The sequence below is a fragment of the Halichondria panicea genome, chromosome 10, assembly GCF_963675165.1.
Source record: "Halichondria panicea chromosome 10, odHalPani1.1, whole genome shotgun sequence".
NCBI classification, from domain to species: domain Eukaryota; kingdom Metazoa; phylum Porifera; class Demospongiae; order Suberitida; family Halichondriidae; genus Halichondria; species Halichondria panicea.
Genome location: NC_087386.1, coordinates 1901858 through 1922996, shown reverse-complemented (window position 1 = coordinate 1922996; position 21139 = coordinate 1901858). Strand labels below are relative to the sequence as shown.

Sequence of the window (21139 nt, the reverse complement as noted above, 5' to 3'; positions counted from 1 at the left end):
ATTTTTGCAGACAAGAGATCATCTCAAACTATGTATGAAACTGGCAGTTTTCTTGAAGCAATAAAATTTGACCATAGTTGACATGGTGTACAATAGTTTCCATTGCGACAGTAAACTCAGTCTAAGACTTTTTTCACTAATGATCATTACAATAAAATCAATCAGTCATAATTTATTCTAAAAAAAAAGCTGTCTGTATTATATTTCGAAGTGCTTGTGAATCTCTTCTAGACAGTTGTTGAGCTCTGCGAAATCAGCTCTATCTTCCAGTTTGTACTCCCAGCATCTCAGCATCACACGTTGGTAGACATCCTCAGGGCATGCCTCGGGCATTGGTAGTAGTTTACGTTGCTTGTTTCTAATTGCTTCATCAACAACTTGCTGATCGTCCAGTTCCTCGTAAGGGAGGAATCTTCCCAGAGTGAATATCTCCCACAGTGTGATACCAAATGACCAGACGTCTGTCTTCTCAGAGAATCTCCCATAGAAACTTTCCATTGCCATCCAACGAATTGGAAGTATGGCTCGCCCTTGTAATCGATAGTAAACTGACTCGTAGAGATTACGACTCATACCAAAATCAGAAATTTTCACTGTCAAATTGTTGCCCACAAGGCAGTTTCTAGAGGCCAAATCTCTGTGCACGTATTTAAGAGAAGCAAGATATCGCATTCCACTGGCTATCTGAACACTAATGTACAGGAGATTCGAAACTGTCAATATGTTTTCCAGCAATTCGGCAGTATCCAGCTGGTGTCGTTTTAAGAACTGATAAAGATCTCCGTTTCCCATGTACTCAATCACAATGAACTTTGGCTCCTTATCACACACAGCCAACAAACGAACAATGTTCTCATCGGAGAGCCCGGACATGAACTTGATCTCTTTCTCAAATGATTCCTTCATGGAGTTGTCGGCCTGATCTTTCAGCTTCTTCACTGCCACTAGGATCCGTGCATTCTTGTCAGTGCTGCTACCAAGCTTCAGGTCTTTCTCACTCAAACCCACAGTTTCCGCTAAAATAACTTCCCCAAACTGCCCGATTCCAAGAACCCTCTCTTCACAAATGTTTTCAGTTTCAATTAGCAAGGGCTTTGCGGATGCCACCACCAGCGAAGGTATGTCGTACACTGGTTCAAATGGAAGCAAATTCGTGTCACCGCCATCTAGCTGACTTGGTTCAAAGTTACTTGGATTTATTTCTTCATAGTAAAATTGATCTCCTTTGCATGACAACATAGCTGGATTAAAAGCCTCATTGTAAATTGATTCTCCACTGAGTTCGCTGTCAGTACTGCAGCTCCGCCTACCGTACAATGGATTCTCCTTCATAAGACTCTGTGCAGACTCGTGCATCGGATTTGGTTCAAGCAATGATTTTTCTCCACTGAGTATGCCCTCTGCCCCACAGGTTTCTTGATTATCATACAGTGGATTTTCCTCCATAAAACCATCACCTAAAATAGATGCAGTATCATATATTGGATTGGAATCAAGCGCTTCCTCAAAATCAACTGTAATGACTTTCGTCAATTTTGGCTCAGTTGAATTTGTTGATCTCCTCTTTAGTTGCATTCTTCCCGGCTGTCTGTACAACTCTCCATTTTCGTACTCTAGCTCTTCACGATCAAATCCCATTTGTTGAAAATCTGTCTCAGCCAAATCCTGGGAAGGTATTGTAGGGATAACGCTGTCTCGTGCCATAGGGGAGTTCTGAATGTCGGTTACATTTTTTGTTAAATTAGGCGTGAGTTCAACTTCTATGTAATTGTTCTCATTGTATGTCGAAATGGCTAGAGTCTTACTGCGATACATTTTAATAAACACCAAAGCTGTTGCAAGAATACCAACTGCTGTGAGTATTATAAAAACAGTCACGACTGCAGCTGCTATGATGACAATGGTGTCGTCCGTTACAGGGACACGAGTGGTAGTTTCGTTACCAGGGGGTAGAGTGGGGGTGATATTTACTGTAAAAACGATCATGTTTACAACTGTCAATTACAAGTATTGAAACCAAATGGCAATCAACAAGTTATAATTGTTTACTGATAATAGGTATATAGGCTTAGGTGCAAAATGAAAGTAAACTCAATCACAGTTTACTCACCCTCTATAGACGTAGAGGTGCATGTTTGGGGTAATATTTTATTTGGATCAGTCCCTTCTACTATTGTGAGTTGAGTGACACTCTCTCCTCTGACACCACGACACGTGTAGTTCCCTCCATCAGCTGATGAAAGGTTGTGAATTGATATGTTGAAAATGATACTAGGGACGACAGTGCCATTCTGTAGAATTATGGTGTTGTTTCCTTCACACGCGGACACAGTGTATTTGGCAGAGTCATTTGTTTCACTACCATTTGTGTTTAGCCACACAGGAAGAGAGAGTGATGACTGGTAACCATGGAGCTCACAGGTCAGGGTAACCTCTCCAGACTGTAGATATCCACTGACATCAGGTGCAGTAATTACACGCTCTAGAATAGAAGTACTATAACAAATAATTCTAAGACAATATTTAGGTACCTGGAAATTCCACTAAATACACTGTTGAGTTCATTAAATCCACATCGTGTGTTGTTGTTGCTATGCATTCATAATTAGCAGCATCACTAAAGTCCAGATTGTTAATAATCAACTTAGTTGTTCTGCTTCCGTCTTCAATGGTGATTCTGTAATCCCCATTATTTTCTAGAATCATGATACTATTGTCTCTCTTCCACTGCCATACATATGATCCTTCACCCGGAATAGTGCACACTAACTCTGTTGATCCTTTTCTCAGGCCGTCTGCACTTGGCTGAACAACAATTGATGATGGTGTTTGAAGGATAACAGAGTTATTAAGTAAAGGAGGTTGAGGCTGTGTGCAAAATCGTATTTCACTCAGAAAAATCCAATCAAAATCATGAAACACTATGAATTGGAACCTAATTCTGAGGTTCGCAGCACTAAGTGGTGTGAGTGGCCGAATGCTAATAGTTCTGATTTGGTTGTCTGTCTGAGCCAGATCTTGATTGTTAAGTATCCAGGTTGTAATATTTGTTTCACTTCGATCTCTCAGGCTTTGGGCATATTCAACTACAGATAGTCTAGGTTCTGGCAAACTGATTCCACTGGCAGGACTGTTCAAGAAACTGAGTTCTATAGCAGTAATCCCAGCCGTTGCTGTAGTGAGGTCAAAGTCAATAAAACTTTTCAATGAGTCTCTGTTCCAAGCAATGAAATGTGTGAAATAACTTGCGCTATTGAGATCAGGAGGAGATGGGATGATTGCTCCGTCACCCAGTACAACACTGTAATCACAGTCACTGAATCTATTAAGAATGTTTGGCTGCGTACAATTTGATGGATAGGTGATCAGAACATCGTTGTATGTAATTAGATCACCATCAAACCACAGACCTCGATACAGTGTAGGAAGGACTAATTGGTGGAATACAATATGAAAATAAAATTTCAAATGTCTGCCTATAATTATAAGCTCACCTGTTTGATTACAAGTGAGAGCATCACAATAGCCACTGGTGAGCAGAGCAGTTAGAAATAGATGCAGGGAAATCATGTCAATCATGATTCATGATTGTGTAGCTAATTTTTGCAGACAAGAGATCATCTCAGACTATGTAAACTGGCAGTATTCTTGACTAATAACATTTGACCAGAGTTGTCGGTGTAATCATAGATTGAACTCTTCATGATCAATTTATGGTGTAATATAGAAACTGACAATAGCGACAGTAAACTCAGTCTAAGTCTTTTTTCATTAATGATCATTACAATAATTATTATTGTTAATAAGCCATGCCAGTCATATTCTAAAAAAAAGCTGCCTGCATTATATTTCTAAGTGCTTGTGAATCTTTTCTAGACAGTTGTTGAGCTCTGCGAAATCAGCTCTATCTTCCAGTTTGTACTCCCAGCATTTAAGCATCACACGTTGGTAAACATCCTCAGGGCATGCCTCGGGCTTTGGTAGTAGTTTACGTTGCTTGTTTTTAATTGCTTCATCAATAACTTGCTGATCGTCCAGTTCCTCGTAAGGGAGGAATCTTCCCAGAGTGAATATCTCCCACAGTGTGATACCAAATGACCAGACGTCTGTCTTCTCAGAGAATCTCCCATAAAAGCCTTCCATAGCCATCCAACGAATAGGAAGTACGGCTCGCCCTCGCAATCGATAGTAAACTGACTCGTACAGATTACGACTCATGCCAAAATCAGAAATTTTCACTGTCAAATTCTTGCCCACAAGGCAGTTTCTAGAGGCCAAATCTCTGTGCACGTATTTAAGAGAAGCAAGATATCGCATTCCACTGGCTATCTGAACACTAATGTACAGGAGATTCGAAACTGTTAATCTGTTTTCCAGCAATTCGGCAGATGAAGTGTCCAGTTGATGTTGATTCAAGAACTGATAAAGATCTCTGTTTTCCATGTACTCAATCACAATGAACTTTGGCTCCTTATCACACACAGCCAACAGTCTAACAATGTTATCATCGGAGAGCCCGGACATGAACTTGATCTCTTTCTCAAACGATTCCTTCATGGAGCTATCAGCCTGATCTTTCAGCTTTTTCACTGCCACTAGGATCCGTGCATTCTTGTCAGTGCTGCTACCAAGCTTCAGGTCTTTCTCACTCAAGCCCACAGTTTCCGCTAAAACAACTTCTCCAAACTGCCCGATTCCGAGAACCCTCTCTTCACAAATGTTTTCAGTTTCAATTAGTAAGAGCTTTGCGGATGCCACCACCAGCGAAGGTATGTCATACACTGGTTCAAATGGAAGCAAATCAGCATCACCGCCATCTTGCTGATTTTGTTTGAACTTCATTGGATTTAGTTCTTCATGATAAAATTGATCTCCTTTGCATGACAACATAGCTGGATTAAGAGCCTCATTGTAAATGGGTTCTCCATTTAGTTCGCTGTCAGTACTGCAGCTCTGCCTATCGTACAATGGATTCTCCTCCATAAACCTGGCAAGATTTTGTGCAGACATGTATATCGGATTTGGTTCAAGCAATGATTTTTCTCCACTGAGTATGCCCTCTACCCCACAGGTTTCTCGATCCTCATACAGTGGATTTTCCTCCATGAAACCTCTAGATGTAGTATCATAAATTGGATTGGAATCAAGTGCATCCTCAAAATCCACTGCAATTAATTTCGTCAATGTTGGCTCAGTTGATCTTCTTCTTGACTGTCTGTACAACTCTCCATCTTCACAGTCTAACTCTTCATGCTCGAATCCTAACTGCTGAAAATCGGTCTCGTCAAAATACTGGGGAGGTATTGGAGGAATCAAATTATTTTGTACCATAGGGTGCCAATTGCGATTCCCTGCAGAAAGATCAGTCAAATCAGACTTGAGCTCAATTTCTATGTAATTGTTCTTGTTTTGTATTGAGCTGGTTAGAGTCTTGCTGCGATAGATTTTAACAAGCAACAAAGTTGTTGTGAGAACCCCCACTGCTGTGAGTACTATAATAACAATGATCACTGCAGCTGCTATGGTGACGGTACTAGTAATATCCGGAACTTGAGTGGTAGTATTGTTGACAGACAATGGAGTGGTGGTTATGGCTGTATAAGGAATGTAGAATGATAAATGGCTGATGCATTTCATTATAGGAACGAAACAACAATACACAATGTTCTATAGACACACTCATATTGAAACATAAACTCAGTCACTGTTTTTTCATGCAACCAGTTGTAGGAATGCATGTTTGGGATAACAAAGTACTCGTACTTGGAGGCGAGGTCCCTTCTAATATTGTGAGTTGAGTGACACTCTCTCCTCTGACACCACGACACGAGTAGGTACCTCCATCAGCTAATGAAAGGTTGTGAATTGTGATGTTGAAAATGATACTGGAGAAAACAGTGCTATTCTGTAGAATTATGGTGCTGTTTCCTTCACACACAGACACAGTATATTTGGTAGAGTCATTTGTTTCACTGCCATTTGTGTTTAGCCATACAGGAGGAGAGAGTGATAACTGGTAACCATGGAGCTCACAGGTCAGGGTAACCTCTCTAGTCTGTAGATATCCACTGACATCAGGTGTAGTAATGACATGCTCTATATAGTATGGAAGAATTAAACAGTATAACACAGCTATATTTACGTACCTGGGAACTCCACTAAATACACTGTTGAGTTCATTAAATCCACATCGTGTGTTGTTGTTATGCATTCATAATTATCAGCATCACTAAAGTCCAGATTGTTAATCGTCAACTTAGTTATTCTACTTCCGTCTCCAATGGTGATTCTGTAGTCCCCGTTATTCTCCATCATTATGGTAGCGTTGTCTCTCCTCCACTGCCATACGTATGATCCTTCACTGGAAATAGTACACACTAACTCTGTTGATCCTCTTCTCAGGTCGTCTGCACTTGGCTGAATAACAATCGATGATGGTGTTTGAAGGATTATAGTCTTAAGTTGCTGAAGAGGTGGTAGAGGCTGTGTGCAAAATCGTATTTTACTCAGAAAGACCCAATCAAAATCATGAAACACTGTGAATATAAACCTAATTCTGAGGTTCGCAGCACTAAATAGTGGGAATGGCTGAATGCTAATAGTTCTGATTTGGTTGTCTGTCTGAGCCAGATCTTGATTATCAAATATCCAGGTTGAAATACTTGTTTCGTTTCGAACACTAAGGCCTCGTTTATATTCAACTACAGATAGTCTAGGTTCTGGCAAACTGATTCCGTTGACTGGACTGTTTAAGAAACTGAGCTCTATAGCAGTAATCGCAGCTGTTGCTGTAGTGAGGTCAAAGTCAAGAAAACTATTCAATGAGTCTCTGTTCCAAGCAATGAAATGTCTGATATAACTTGAACTATTGAGATCAGGAGGAGATGGGATGATTGCTCCGTCACCCAGTACAACACTGTAATTACAGACAGTGGATCTTTCAAGAATGTTTGGCAGTGTACAATTTGATGGATAAGTGATCAGAACATCGTTGTATGTAATTGGATCACCATCTAACCACAGACCTCGATACAGTGTAGGAAGGACTAATCAGTTGAAATATACAACATGAAAGTAAGTCTTCAAATGTCTGCTTAAGCTCACCTTTTTGATTACAAGTGAGAGCATCACAATAGCCACTGATGAGCAGAGCAGTTAGAAATAGATGCAGTGAAATCATGATTGTGTAGTAGATCTAGCTATAATTTCTGCAGACAAGAGATCATCTCAGACTATGTAAACTGGCTGAAGCAATAACATTTGACCTGAGTTGATATGGTGTAGAAACTGACAATAGTTTCCATCGGCAGTAAACTCCGGAGTTATAATATAGTCTAAGTCTTTTTATGCCTCAGTGCACATGCGCAAGCGAGGTAGATCTAGTGTGTGTGTGTTGTGTGTGAGTCTGTCTGTCTGTCATGTGTAGACTGCTTACAGCTGCTGAATCAAGTGCAAGTAAGAGTTTCTATAGGCTTCTAGTCATGTTTACTTGGATTTGACTTCGTGGATTTTCAAAATAATGCTACCTTCTCGAGTTATGCCTAGTTTTGCTTACTTGGAATGCCATTGCAGCCTTTTCAGAAGAGCACGTAGCCAAACTTGTTACCGAGTGTTACTACTCTACTTAGTAGTTAGCTCTGCACTAGAATGCTAGCTATTGGTAGCTGCAAAAGTGCTAGTGAGGAAGAGAGCTGCAAGGCTCTGCTGATGGTATATTAATTTTAGACTTGAACTTTTGGCATCAATCGACGTTTTTAACAATAATCATGGTTGATCATTACCCACTCCGTGAGCTTTGCATGCTAAATTTTTGCAAAAATGTTCATCAGCAGTATAAAAGCTATTAGTAGCTTTATGTTATGTAGCTTTGGCATCTCCACCGAGGCATCAGCACCTGCGGTGCTTTCATTTCATTAATGATCATTACAATAATTATTATAAGCCAGTAATAAAATCCTTTCCTCTAAAAAATAGCTGTCTGCATTATATTTCTAAGTGCTTGTGAATCTCTTCTAAACAGTTGTGGAGCTCTACGAAATCAGCTCTATCTTCTAGTTTGTACTCCCAGCATTTAAGCATCACACGTTGGTAGACATCCTCGGGGCATGCCTCGGGCTTCGATAGTAGTTTACGTTGTTTGTTTCTAATTGCTTCATCAACAACTTGCTGATCATCTAGTTCCTCGTAAGGGAGGAATCTTCCCAGAGTGAATATCTCCCACAGTGTGATACCAAATGACCAGACGTCTGTCTTCTCAGAGAATCTCCCATAAAAGCCTTCCATAGCCATCCAGCGAATAGGAAGTACGGCTCGTCCTCGCAATCGATAGTAAACTGATTCGTACAGATTGCGACTCATGCCAAAATCAGAAATTTTCACTGTCAAATTCTTGCCTACAAGGCAGTTTCTAGAGGCCAAATCTCTGTGCACGTATTTAAGAGAAGCAAGATATCGCATTCCACTGGCTATCTGAACACTGATGTACAGGAGATTCGAAACTGTTAATCTGTTTTCCAGCAATTCGGCAGATGAAGTGTCCAGTTGATGTTGATTCAAGAACTGATAAAGATCTCCGTTTTCCATGTACTCAATCACAATGAACTTAGGCTCCTTATCACACACAGCCAACAGTCTAACAATGTTCTCATCGGAGAGCCCGGACATGAACTTGATCTCTTTCTCAAACGATTCCTTCATGGAGTTGTCGGCCTGATTTTTCAACTTCTTCACTGCCACTAGGATCCGTGCATTCTTGTCAGTGCTGCAACCAAGCTTCAGGTCTTTCTCGCTCAAACCCACAGTTTCCGCTAACACTACTTCTCCAAACTGCCCGATTCCAAGAACCCTCTCTTCACAAATGTTTCCAGTTTCAATTAGCAAGAGCTTTGCGGATGCCACCACCAGCGAAGGTATGTCGTACACTGGTTCAAATGGCAGCAAATCAGCATTACTACCATCTTGCATTGGATTTAATTCTTCATGATAAAATTGATCTCTTTTGCATGAAAACATAGCTGGATTAAGAGCCTCATTGTAAATGGGTTCTTCTCCACTGAGTTCGCTGTCGATACTGCAGCTCCGCCTATCGTACAATGGATTCTCCTCCATAAACCTAGCGAGATTCTGTGCGGACTCATACATCGGATTTGGTTCAAGCAATGATTTTTCTTCACCGAGTATGCCCTCTGCCCCACAGGTTTCTCGATCATCATACAGTGGATTTTCCTCTATGAAACCACCACCTAAAACAGATGTAGTATCATATATTGGATTGGAATCAAGTGCATCCTCAAAATCAACTGCAATTAATTTCGTTAATTTAGGCTCAGTTGAATTTGTTGTTCTCCTCTGTCTGTACAACTCTCCATCTTCATAGTCTAACTCTTCATGCTCGAATTCTAACTGCTGAAAATCAGTTTCGTCAAAATACTGGGGAGGTATTGGAGGATTCAAACTGTCTCGTGCCATAGGGTGCCAATTGCAATTCCCGGCATCGTTTTCCGTCAAATCAGACTTGAGCTCAATTTCTATGTAATTGTTCTCGTTTTGTATTGAGCTGGTTAGAGTCTTGCTCCGATACATTTTAACAAGCAACAAAGTTGTTGCGAGAATACCCACTGCTGTGAGTACTATAATAACGATGATTACTGCAGCTGCTATGATGATTGTATTAGTAATAGTATCCACCGGAACTTGAGTGGTAGTATTGTTGACAGACAATAGAGGGGTGGTTATGGCTGTATAAGGAATGTAGAATGATAAATGGCTGATGCATTTCATTATAGGTCAACAGTACACCAATACAATACACAAGGCATATATTGAAAGCATAAACTCAGTCACTGTTTACTCACTTTCTCTAGAACCAGGTGTAGGAATGCATGTTTGGGATAACATGGTACTCGTACTTGGAGACAAGGTCCCTTCTACTATTGTGAGTTGAGTGACACTCTCTCCTCTGACACCACCATGACACGTGTAGGCACCTCCATCAGCTGATGAAAGGTTGTGAATTGTGATGCTCAGAATAATACTAGGAAGAATAGTGCCATTCTGTAGAATTATTGTGTTGTTTCCTTCACACATGGACACAGTGTATTTGGTAGAGCCATTTGTTTCACTGCCATTTGTGTTTAGCCACACCGGAGGAGAGAGTGATAACTGGTAACCATGGAGCTCACAGGTTAGAGTAACCTCTCCAGTCAGTAGATGTCCACTGACATAAGGTGTTGTAATGGCATGCTCTATAAAATGGAATGAACATCACTAAAAAAATGTAGTGTAAGTATGATATTTAAGTACCTGGAAACTCCAATACATACATTATTGAGTTCATAACATTTGCATCTCGTCTTGTCATTCCCGTACATTCATATTCAGCAGCATCACTAAAGCCTAGTTTGTTGATTGTCAACTCAGTTGTTCTGCTTCCATCTCCAATGGTTATTCTGTAGTCCCCTTTATTTTCTATCATATTGTTATCTCTCTTCCACTGCCATGTGTATGAACCTTCACTGGAAACAGTGCACACTAACTCTGTTGATCCCCTTCTCAGGTCCTCTGCATCTGGCTGGATATTGTTTGATGGTGGCATTTGAAATGTTACTTCTGGTTGTAAGTTTGGTTGAAGGTCTGTACAAAAGCGTACTTCACTTAGAAAGATCCAATTAAAATCATGAAATTCTGTAAACTGAAACCTAATTCTGAGGTTCACAGCACTAAGTGGTCTGAATGGCTGAATACTAATAGTTCTGATTTGGTTGTCCGTCTGATCAAGATGTTCATTATCAAATATCCAGCTTGCAATAAACGATACAGTTCCAAATTGAACTACTGATATTGTAATGTCTGGCAAACTGATTCTGTTGGCAGGACTGTTCAAGAAACTGAGCTCTATAGCAGTAATCCCAGCCGTTGCTGTAGTGAGGTCAAAGTCAATATACGAATTCCTTGAGTTGCTCATCCCAATGAAATGCTCAAAATAACTTGAACTATTGAGATCAGGAGGAGATGCAATGATTGCTCCGTCACCCAGTACCACATCATAGTCACAGAGGATGGAGATTTCCTGAAGATTTTGCCGCATACAGTTTAGTGGATAGGTGATGGGAACACCATTGTAATCATTCACATTATCAGACCACAGACGTCGATACGTCATAGGGTTCACTAAAACAGTAAAATGAAGTAAATAAATCTTCAAATGTCTGCCTAAACTTACCTGTTTGATTACAAGTGAGAGCATCACAATAGCCACTGATGAGCAGAGCAGTTAGAAATAGAATCATGATTGTTCAGGCTGACAGCATGCAAGAGACGACTTATCATCTCAAATAACAAGTTATGGGTCGGGGAACAATGACATCTGGTGGATATGATAACACATTGTTTATCAACTGTCAGCACATGCACTCCATTGCCTTCTCTGTCATGTGTGTCAGCGCACTAGGCTATCATACGGTGCTATCCTCAAATGCAGCATGTTCCATTAACGATCATTAAACTATTGTAATGATAAAATTACGTTGAAATTTTTTTTATATAGCAAGGCTCATGAATGACAGATATGATTGACATCATTGTTTGAATGACCATAAGATAAAAACAAGCTCTTTGCAATAGCTTGGAATCCACCAAAACCAACTAACAACAGCTGCTCACCTAAAGCTAACATGTGCATCTCTACAAGGGACACATATCCACTGTTCTCAGTACTGTTCAATACACTCGGGTCGTACCAGTTGTGTTGCAATCCTAGCTCTTGCAGCTGACTCATAATTAAACTTGTACGAGATGTATTGCACTTTTTTCCTCTCCTACAAGTACTGGTACCATATTTAGATCCAACATCAGTCAGTAATAGAGTCTTTGTATTCTTGTTTCCACTGTACGTTAAATTGTGAGCTATTACTAGAAGCTCTTTCAGACATCGCTGAACAAAATTTGGATTGTTCTTTTCAATAGAAAGTTTCAAAAGTCTCTCAATTCGCACGTGAACAGATACAAACGATTCTGTGTAACCAAGGTGTTTCAAATAGCGTTTAGCGTAATTTTCCACACTTGCATGATGCAGAATATGTTGATTGTTCAGCCGTGGATTGGCATGTGTTCTTGTACGAATGGCATATCGAAATGAATCTTTCCACAATGGTGGTGGCGTGTCTAACTCTTCATCGTTATAGGTACACTTTCGGAGACCACACCCCTTCCAATTAGTGAATATAATCGTCGTGGCACTCGGCAAATACTGTCTGAGTTTGTCACTTCTGTACACCTTTTGGGGATCAAGGCACAAGATACGGTTCACTTTGAAACTTTTATCATTTTTAAGAGTTTGTTTGAGTCTCTCAGAATTCATTTCCCCCTCAATGTCTTGAGCTAGCCGCTGTAGATCGTTCAGTTCCATGGAGTGACATTGCAGAACAGAGTCTTTACTCTTACTCAATTGCTGCTCTATTTTGCTAGTGTCATGAGCGTTAAGTGCAAATATTCTCTGAGTTTGATCACTGCTTCTAGTTCCGAAATGGAACAGGGTAATATCTTCAGGTGCATCTTCGATAAAATGCTTGAAATCGAACATCGTTACTTGAGGTGAAATTTTCTCATGAAAAACTTTATTAACTTTCTCCTGGTCGTAGATTTGAAACAGTTCAATTGTGTTTTTGTCCGCGATTGTAAACTCAGGAGGTAAGACATTTTGAAGTCCGAATATAAACGACTTCTTCACGAAAGGCTCTACCATATTGACCCCCCAGTCAGCGGCCAGACCCCCCAGGTTGAACATAGTGTGAGTAGCAGCGCTGAGTTGTTCTGTGTAGCCTAGGGCAAGGAGAAAGGAAGTGGGTCGGTGAGAATGTGTTCTTAGTGTCGGTGGAGATGGTTGATGCAATGAGTGAAGTTTTAACGATAGTTTTTGCCGTGGTCTCGCTACTTGTGATTGATTATCGGAATGAGTTTTGTGAGTGGATCCAGAATGAAAAAATTCCTCTGCAAGCGCTCCTGAAGAAATAAAAATACAAATTACGACATGACAACTAACTCAATTACTAGCTCGTAAAGACCCTACCCCTGGCCGACTATGTATCGTCCTTGCTTAACGAGGGTACAAACAGATTGCTAACTTACTCATATTGAATGGCGACAAGATCTGGTCCCTCCATTGATGGTCTACCATAGACTGTGAGCTGATATTCCACACGACAACCAGTGTGAACACAAGCAGTGCCACCACACACTTCACTCCTGTCTTACATAGCCGTGGAAACATTTCCCTCTGGGCTGGAAGCTGCGTCAATCGTAGACCTGACTATCTAGCTGGCATTGTCTGTCTTACTTCCTGGCATTTTGCAGCCACATTTAATATTTAATAACAGCATGCAGTGAGTGAACCACACCTAGATCTAACACGCCTTCTCCTAGAATTCCCTTGGACCAAAACATTGAAGAAGCTCCTGAGCTGAGTTGAGTGAGACCATAGACATTACCTGTGGTGAGGCAGAGTGGATAGAAAGTAACTGAACTAGTAGCTGTGAGGTATGTGCAATACTATTAACTACTGTATATTGACTAGTGACTAGTCTAGCTAGAGTGTGTATTAATAGCCTCGAGACCAGCTATTCGTTTAATATCTGAAAGAACGCCTGGTCAAGTTCCAATGTACAACTTGTCTAATTGGTCCAGGAATTTCTTAGACCGATAATCGCCAGCACAAGGTGTATTACCCATGAATATCATTATGATGCTGTAAAACGCTGACTCAGCTAGACGAGTTGTACATTGGAACTTGACCAGGCGTTCTTTCAGATAACGAACGGCTGGTCTCGAGGCTAGGTGTGTAAGATTTTATCAGTTTAAGATCAATGGTGATTCTATCTAGGTGTAGTTGAGTTGGATCCGAAGTGACATTGTTCGTTTATCATGCTCCAAATGCCCGTACGTATGTACTGTAACCTGAGTTTACCCAATTCTGAAACTAAACGTTACCTTCTTTACTGATCTTGGATACCCCTTCATGTATTAAAACTTCATTATTGATGTGTCTATATAATTATTATAACGCAATACCTTAATCAACCACCTTGGCTTGTTTGTCTTACACTACTTGTAATTTAAGCGTCAATCACAGGACGAGTGTGTTGCTTATAGTAACTCATATTAGAGAGATGGAATGTAGTCTCATAATCATGAATTGGCATCCACACAAAGTAAGATAATAATAAGTGTCATGTTTCTTCCACTATGCAGGGGTGAAAAGAATATCTAAAAGCAACGACTAGATTCCCAAACTTTAATGTTGCGAGGATTCAAAATAAACACTGAAACTTGTGATTAATAAGCAACGAAAGAACTTTCAATTTTCGCAGGTGCAACCGTATCACCTGAGCTCTCTCTACTCCACTCGATATGGCCACAGTGACGCTCACAGCATCATCAGCTAGATCCAGAGGTACCTCCCCTAACATCAGTCCAAAGAGATCTCATAGCCCCATCAGAAACTTGCAGTGCAGTCTGTGCTTACAGAGCTTCAACGATGCTAGAATATTGCCGTGCCTGCATTCGTTTTGTGCTGACTGTTTAGAGAAATCATGCTTGCAATACTCTGAGACTGCCCCCTCTGTTTACTGCCCAGTGTGTATGGACGAGACTCTACTGAATTCGCGAGGGATCGAGGGACTCCCCAAGAACTTGTATGTAAAGCATCTACTCGATTTGCAAGATGGCGCCGGAAACGATACTAGAAGTTGTGACCTCTGTGCTGTTAAAGACTTGGCTTCAAAATACTGTCAAACTTGCAGATATAACCTCTGTACTCTATGCTCCCAAGCTCACCAAAGACAGAGAAAAACATCGCAGCACAAACTTGTTCGACTCGAAAATATGTCTCCTAGTTTAGTACTGGACTCAGTCGTGAATGGTAACTCCACAAAGTCGAAGTTGTTATTTTGCAAAACGCACAGAGGTGAAGCGGCGAGTGTCTACTGTGAAGACTGCTCATTTCCAGTTTGTCAAAAATGCACGCTTACAAAACATTGTGGACATACTTTTAATCTTTTGGACACCGTTAGTAGGCAACAAGAAGAAATATTACGTAATCTCATAACTCGAACCAAACCGTTTCTCGTGTCAGTCGGCGATTCTCTGAAAAATATCGAATTTACGACGAGGAGTGTAGAGGAACGAGCGCATGTAGTTGCCACGGAGATCTGTGACAGCATAGACGAGCGAATGAAGGCACTACAGGTAAGTCTTGCTACATGTAGTCATAATTGTATGTAGCCTTGCCTTCTAAAAGTCTCAGCTTATTAGTGCACTTAAAACGCCTAACTAAGACATTAGTATCAGAGCTTGTACAGCAATGAACCTTGGATGATCTATTAGTACTTTTAACACATCATCTGGATAGCCTATCTCTAAGCCTTCAGAGAATCATGAAATTACGTTATTGGACCAATGGAACTAAAGTGATTGTCTCAAATATTTAACGCTATGCATGTAAATGTAGTATTTGAATACGTATTCTTCCCTTACACAGGAACACAAGCGCTCTCTGCTGTCTGAACTAGAGGCCATCAAGACACACAAACTGAACACTTTAAGTCAGCAACAAGAAGAGCTAGTGACCATGTTTGACTCGGTGTCCACCCTCTCCAATATTGCAAGCACAGCACTGAAGGAGCACAGCCCAACACCAATATTCTCAGCAAATCGACCTGTTATAGTCGAACTGGAGACTCTCATAGGATCAGACCAAGCTCTAACTCCGAGGGAAGACGACTATATTCAATACCGACCCACTTCTCCTGGTAACGAAGTAAGAGGGATTAAGATGTTCGGTACACTGGACTCCAGAGGACCCTCAGCCGCCCACTCAGTAGCGGAGGGGGAGGGGCTATTCGAGGCACAGCACGGACAAACGACAACTTTCAAAGTTACGGTCAATGATCGGTTTAAACAGCGGCGGGTTAGTGGTGAAGACAGTGTTGAGTGTAAGATACAGGCGAGTGATGGATCCCCCATCACCCCCTCTGTGAGCGATCTCGGAAAGGGTGTGGTTCGATTCTCTTACATACCAAAGAGTAGCGGAGACCATAATGTATCTGTTTTGATACAAGGGAAGCATATTCGATCGAGTCCATTTCTTGTGAACGTACTGCCCAAAGGGAGCGAGCATTCCGGTGTGTTTCACTGCTGCTCGTGGTGTTCGTCTAAAGGCAAGAAGCACGTGCGGTGTGGATGTGGGAGTCGAATGTCTGGGGGTTACAGTGGGTGTGGTCACGGTCACCTTGGACACCCGGGATGCAATCACTGGTCTTGCTGTGGGAGCAGAGATAAGAAATCAGACTGTTTAGCTTGAGATCGATGTCTTATATCTCATAATAATCTCATAATTCATCAATATAATTTCATTTGTATGTTTCTCTTTCAATTTCAATTTGTAAATCTGATTTGTGTAAATCTGTATGTGATGTGCATATTATATGGACAATATTTATTTGTTGTCTGCTGTGCTACTGTTTTAAGCATCTATTTCGAGGGCGGTTCGTGTGATGCCTAAACACATTTCTTACCATTACATCGTTTGGTCTATTTTAAGACAATCATATCCTATTATGGAGGTCAAGTGTGCTTCCTGTGTGACATCTACACCCACAATGATACCTTATAAGGACAAAGAGAGTTTTATTTAGCAACATAATTCATTCTTGCACCTTGTACTCGGGCGAGATTGCAGCATACATTTTAAAACAGTTTGGCCACGGGTGGGTATAAAAGAGGATTGAACACAAACCTTATTATTATATCATAATAATAATTGAACTCAACTCAAAAAAGAAAAACCAGAACTACAAAATTGCAATGGCAATGAGCAAACCAACATCTTCAGTGGAGCAACTTTTCACCAAGTTCTGTAACAGTATAAGCTTCCCAGAGATCCAGCAGCTATTCGATGAGATCTGTACCCAGCTAGGAGTGGACCCCAACCAGCAAGACGGGTTCTACCCTGCAATAAAACAGTCGCTCAAACATTGGAAGGCAACGTCGCTCTTCCAGTTGCTGGATGATCGATCATCTCTGCCGGAGTACGAGGGAGGGAGTGTGTGTGCTGGTAGGAGAGTGCTGGTGGTGGGGGCAGGTCCAGTGGGTCTCCGTGGAGCCATTGAGTTAGCAATGCTCGGGGCAAAGGTCGACCTCGTAGAGAAGAGGACAGAATTCACTCGTAATAACTGCCTCCATCTTTGGCCGTTCTGCATCACTGACTTGCGTAACCTTGGAGCGAAAGTCCTCTACTCAAGATTTGCCTATGGGACACTTGAGCACATCAGTAAGTTAAAAACTTTAATTCAGTGCAGTTATAATTATAACCCGGCCCTTTAATAATCATTTTGATCATAATATTATACACAATTTAATTTTCTTTCCAGGTACAAAGTTTCTTCAGAGCATATTGCTCAAGATCAGTCTTCTGTTGGGAGTTAAAGTGCACAGGGGAGTTTCCTTTGACGAAATTGTGGAGCCGACTGAAACTGGTGCTGGCTGGAGAGTGACTACGACCCCTCAAATAGCTTCTCTCTCTTCTTATGACTTTGATGCCATTATTGCTGCTGACGGGAACAAACGTACACTACCCGGATTTCGATCACGTGTTTTCCGGCCCAAACTCGCTCTCGGGATCACTATTAACTTTGTGAACAACAATACGGCAAAGGATAGTGCCGTGAAGGAACTGGGTGGTCTATCAGTGATGCAATGTTCTGACACCTTCGCCACTCTTACAACAGATCATGGAATTGAGCTGGAGAATATCATCTACTTCAAAAATGAGACTCACTATTTTGTAATGACTGCCAAGAAAGCAAGCCTTATAAACAAAGGTGTCATAAAGAAGGTGAGGTTGCTTTGGTTTTTGATTAATACATGTACACTAAATTGTTATTTTTATTGCTGCTTCATAAATTGTGGGAAATGTTGTTAACCTTTTCTTGTACCCATACAGGACAGTAAAGATGTTCAAGAGCTGCTAAAAAGAAGCAATGTCTGTAACGAAGCTCTGGCAGACTTTGCTGACGAGGCAGCCACCTCTTGCTCGGGTCTGCAAAACCCAGAGATTGTGAGGAATCATCGAGGTGAAAAAGACGTTGCTCTGTTTGACTTCACAACCATGCACGAGTCTGAGAATGCCTCGAGAATTGTTGAGAGGAGGGGAAAGAAATTGCTTCTCTGTGTGGCTGGAGACACTCTCCTGCAGGTACATTTGTGATTGTGCAGAGCTAAATGTGTACACTCGTTAATATATTATAAATTCTCTTCCTCTTTTTTGAGTGTAAACTTTATCTACTAATTTTCCTCACTACAGCCATTCTGGCCATCAGGGACAGGCTGTAATAGAGGGTTTCTCGGTGTGTTCGATGCAGCCTGGATGTTCAGAGGGCTCTGTTCTGAAGGGGCCGACCCTATTAAGCTACTGGAGGAAAGAGAGTCTATTCTGACCATTTTCCCACAGATATTCGCCCACACTCTACAGAAGGATATTGCTCACTATAGCATCAATCCTAAGACACGTTACAGAGGACTGAATCTCATCAAACCTCGCATGGATGTGACCCAGCTCTATGACAGTGACTCTCATCCTGCAACTGCATCTATGCCAATGGTGGGACGAGTTGGTAAGTGCTAATCTTAGTTTGCTATAGGAAGCTCTACCAATGATATTTGTAGCAGCTAGTTCAACTGTTGCTATTGCTGCATGTAGCTAGCTTATTGTGTGAACTGTACTGACAGTGCTCCTATTCATTGTGCAGGTTTTGAAGAGATTGGTGTCTCTCATGACAGCTCGGATTCCGAAGAAGAAAGGTTATCTACTGAGAATTAAAAGGAAGCATTGCTTAAAGAAACAGTGACGCAAGATATTTCATTTTTATATTTATAATTATGTGCCATTTCATTTTGATGTTGATAAAGATCATTAACTACTTTTTTCTGTGTGCATGCGCGTTAATGTTGGCGTTATTCATAGTGGTAAGAAAAAAGGACAAGAAGAACATATTTTGGGGGTGGGGCTGAAGCTGCACAATAATCAATGGTCAAGATGAAGTGTAGTTTCTCACTGACAATTCTTTTGCTCTGCTGCCTATCATCTGTTCTATCACAAGATGTAAGTAGAAAATCTAGCTCTCTATGTAATGGTAATGTTGTGCTTGATAGACCTGATTGGTTTGCCACAGTTTTTAATATCTAAATCTAATTCTGCTATTACATTTCTTTACACTACACACACACCTCACCTCACATTGCTCATCTCCTGGAACAACTTACAGTGTGGTAAGTAATAAGCTAGTGCCTGTATTATATCCATGTACAATCATGTAGATAGCTAAATTCACTGTGTTAATATTTTGAACAGGTGGTGAGGGAATTACAGTAACCATTGACATCACACTAGCAGAAACTTCTTTCATACCTGGTAACATCGATGGACGATTATCCTTAGAGTAAGTTAAATGAAAAGACAGTTTATTGGACAAGATCTTTTGCTCTGTATAGATGTGCAGTGACACTAGATGTACCAGGGACTGTGTCAGATACTGAACCAACCATTACATCGTACGTGTGGACAAGAAATGGTGATACATTGAACGAATTTACAGGGTAAGTTAACTAAATAACGCATTCACTGTACTTATACTGTTATAGCTGTTGTTAGCTAGTTGTTTGCGCTGCACTATAGTGACATCTACTTAATCACATTCTGTTCACCATGGGCTGCATATACTATAATGTATTCACGACTATGCAGGTCATAGCAAAATAAAACCTACTGTTATTCACAGGAGGATGTTACAGATCATTCGTCTGCAAAGTAGCGATGGGGGAGTGTACAGATGCAGTGCAGTGACTGACCTCCCATGCACTACAATGCAATCTGACGAAACAGTGGTCAACAGTAAGTTGCTTAATCTGTGTAGAATATATTAATTGTATAAACAGCTTGCTTGAGCTATAACAATATTCTCTTTAATAGCGGCCCCGACAGTGAGTTTGAGTCCATCAAGTAACATCTCTGCCGTTGTGGGAGACAATGTAGAAATCACCTGCGACGTTGAAGGATGGCCTACTCCATCACTTAGTGTAAGGAAAAGTCTATATTAAAGAACTTTAAATTTACATTTCACTGCAGTGGAGGAAAGCTACTACTAGTAATACAGTGATAGAGATCAGTCAAAATCCTGTGCTAGTGATTGACTCGGCAACAACTGCCGACAGTGAGCAATATTCATGTGTTGCAGACAATGGTTTTACGGACCAAGATGCAATAATGACACAAACCATCACCATCACTATAGCTACTGGTAAGACCAACTATATACAGCTCCATTCTTAGTTACTATACGTACACAAAAAACACTCATCCACGCAGTAACTGATCCAGTCACTCTCGCTCCAACAGATGTAACTCTCGTAAGCTTGGCTGACAATATTGTGTTACTTTGATTGTATGGTACGTATCTTTGTATGCATGTACAGGGTGCCGTAGACAGTGCTAACAACTTGGGAGGACCAGTAATAAGTAAGTGGTTTCCGTCTGGTTCTATAAGTCCGAACGTAATTATGCTGAAGGTTGTTCAATTTTTCAGGACCAACAGAGAATGGATTCTACATTGCTATTGCTGTGACGACTTTTGTATGCCTCTTTCTAACAGGCACTACAATCTTTTCAGTCACAATATGGTAAATATGTAATTAGCTATAGCTATATAGCTATAGACGAATTATCCAACCACCTGTATAGATATCTATAGCTGTGAAATGGATTATTCGTACTATACTTTATATACAAAGCTCATAATTTTCCCTCTGACAGGTGTTACAAGAAGCGTAAATCTGAGAGGGAGGCGGAGTACCAGGAGGAGGAAGAGAGCAACACTGACTTGCAGACAATCGAAACAAGTCTAATGTACTGAACTCTCTAATGGAAATAGATAGGAATATGTGTGTTGTGCTGAACGTTTTATAGTTTTTGTTTGTGTATACTGAAAAAAAATGTACACCTACAATGTACAAATGCATCTAAAATTAGGCTGAAATTAATGAGCCCCACCCCCTTTTACTTCACACATGGGTGCAGCCAAGGGGGTGTGTA

The 21139-nt window shown here is 40.9% G+C and overlaps 7 protein-coding genes across 8 annotated transcripts; 3 read left to right on the top strand and 4 right to left on the bottom strand.

Annotated features, from left to right (window-relative positions):
• Positions 1–96: 96 nt before the first annotated feature.
• Positions 97–3701, bottom strand: LOC135343346 (class II receptor tyrosine kinase-like). The gene is made up of 4 exons (XM_064540351.1): positions 3495–3701; positions 2532–3431; positions 2111–2482; positions 97–1970 (listed from the first exon to the last, which is right to left on the bottom strand). Exons 1-4 carry the CDS (start codon positions 3577–3579, stop codon positions 199–201), a joined length of 3129 nt encoding a protein of 1042 aa, XP_064396421.1. The 5' UTR covers positions 3580–3701; the 3' UTR covers positions 97–198.
• A 40-nt stretch (positions 3702–3741) lies between these two features.
• Positions 3742–7318, bottom strand: LOC135343344 (class II receptor tyrosine kinase-like). Its single transcript, XM_064540350.1, has 4 exons — positions 7105–7318; positions 6147–7046; positions 5764–6096; positions 3742–5594 (listed from the first exon to the last, which is right to left on the bottom strand). The coding sequence occupies exons 1-4, from the start codon at positions 7178–7180 to the stop codon at positions 3844–3846; spliced, it is 3060 nt and encodes a 1019-aa protein (XP_064396420.1). The 5' UTR covers positions 7181–7318; the 3' UTR covers positions 3742–3843.
• A 585-nt stretch (positions 7319–7903) lies between these two features.
• Positions 7904–11452, bottom strand: LOC135343343 (class II receptor tyrosine kinase-like). Its single transcript, XM_064540349.1, has 4 exons — positions 11222–11452; positions 10303–11169; positions 9855–10244; positions 7904–9737 (listed from the first exon to the last, which is right to left on the bottom strand). The coding sequence occupies exons 1-4, from the start codon at positions 11286–11288 to the stop codon at positions 7984–7986; spliced, it is 3078 nt and encodes a 1025-aa protein (XP_064396419.1). The 5' UTR covers positions 11289–11452; the 3' UTR covers positions 7904–7983.
• A 54-nt stretch (positions 11453–11506) lies between these two features.
• LOC135343342 (uncharacterized) lies at positions 11507–13267 on the bottom strand. Its single transcript, XM_064540348.1, has 2 exons — positions 13126–13267; positions 11507–12999 (listed from the first exon to the last, which is right to left on the bottom strand). Exons 1-2 carry the CDS (start codon positions 13265–13267, stop codon positions 11552–11554), a joined length of 1590 nt encoding a protein of 529 aa, XP_064396418.1. The 3' UTR covers positions 11507–11551.
• Positions 13268–13393: 126 nt separating this feature from the next.
• On the top strand, positions 13394–16508 carry LOC135343341 (E3 ubiquitin-protein ligase TRIM45-like). 2 transcript variants are annotated; one of them, XM_064540347.1, is made up of 4 exons: positions 13415–13533; positions 13877–13932; positions 14245–15240; positions 15533–16508. In XM_064540347.1, the coding sequence occupies exons 3-4, from the start codon at positions 14404–14406 to the stop codon at positions 16352–16354; spliced, it is 1659 nt and encodes a 552-aa protein (XP_064396417.1). In that variant the 5' UTR covers positions 13415–13533; positions 13877–13932; positions 14245–14403; the 3' UTR covers positions 16355–16508. The 2 variants fall into 2 exon arrangements, with proteins under 2 accessions (XP_064396416.1, XP_064396417.1); XM_064540346.1 differs by lacking the exon at positions 13877–13932 and having other exon boundaries at positions 13394–13533.
• Positions 16509–16746: 238 nt separating this feature from the next.
• Positions 16747–18972, top strand: LOC135343339 (F-actin-monooxygenase mical1-like). Its single transcript, XM_064540344.1, has 5 exons — positions 16747–17323; positions 17424–17887; positions 17996–18247; positions 18356–18665; positions 18801–18972. Exons 1-5 carry the CDS (start codon positions 16858–16860, stop codon positions 18869–18871), a joined length of 1563 nt encoding a protein of 520 aa, XP_064396414.1. The 5' UTR covers positions 16747–16857; the 3' UTR covers positions 18872–18972.
• Positions 18973–19330: 358 nt separating this feature from the next.
• Positions 19331–21087, top strand: LOC135343340 (lachesin-like). Its single transcript, XM_064540345.1, has 9 exons — positions 19331–19490; positions 19543–19647; positions 19830–19942; positions 20021–20127; positions 20177–20348; positions 20417–20457; positions 20524–20566; positions 20634–20727; positions 20861–21087. Exons 3-9 carry the CDS (start codon positions 19834–19836, stop codon positions 20958–20960), a joined length of 666 nt encoding a protein of 221 aa, XP_064396415.1. The 5' UTR covers positions 19331–19490; positions 19543–19647; positions 19830–19833; the 3' UTR covers positions 20961–21087.
• Positions 21088–21139: the final 52 nt, after the last annotated feature.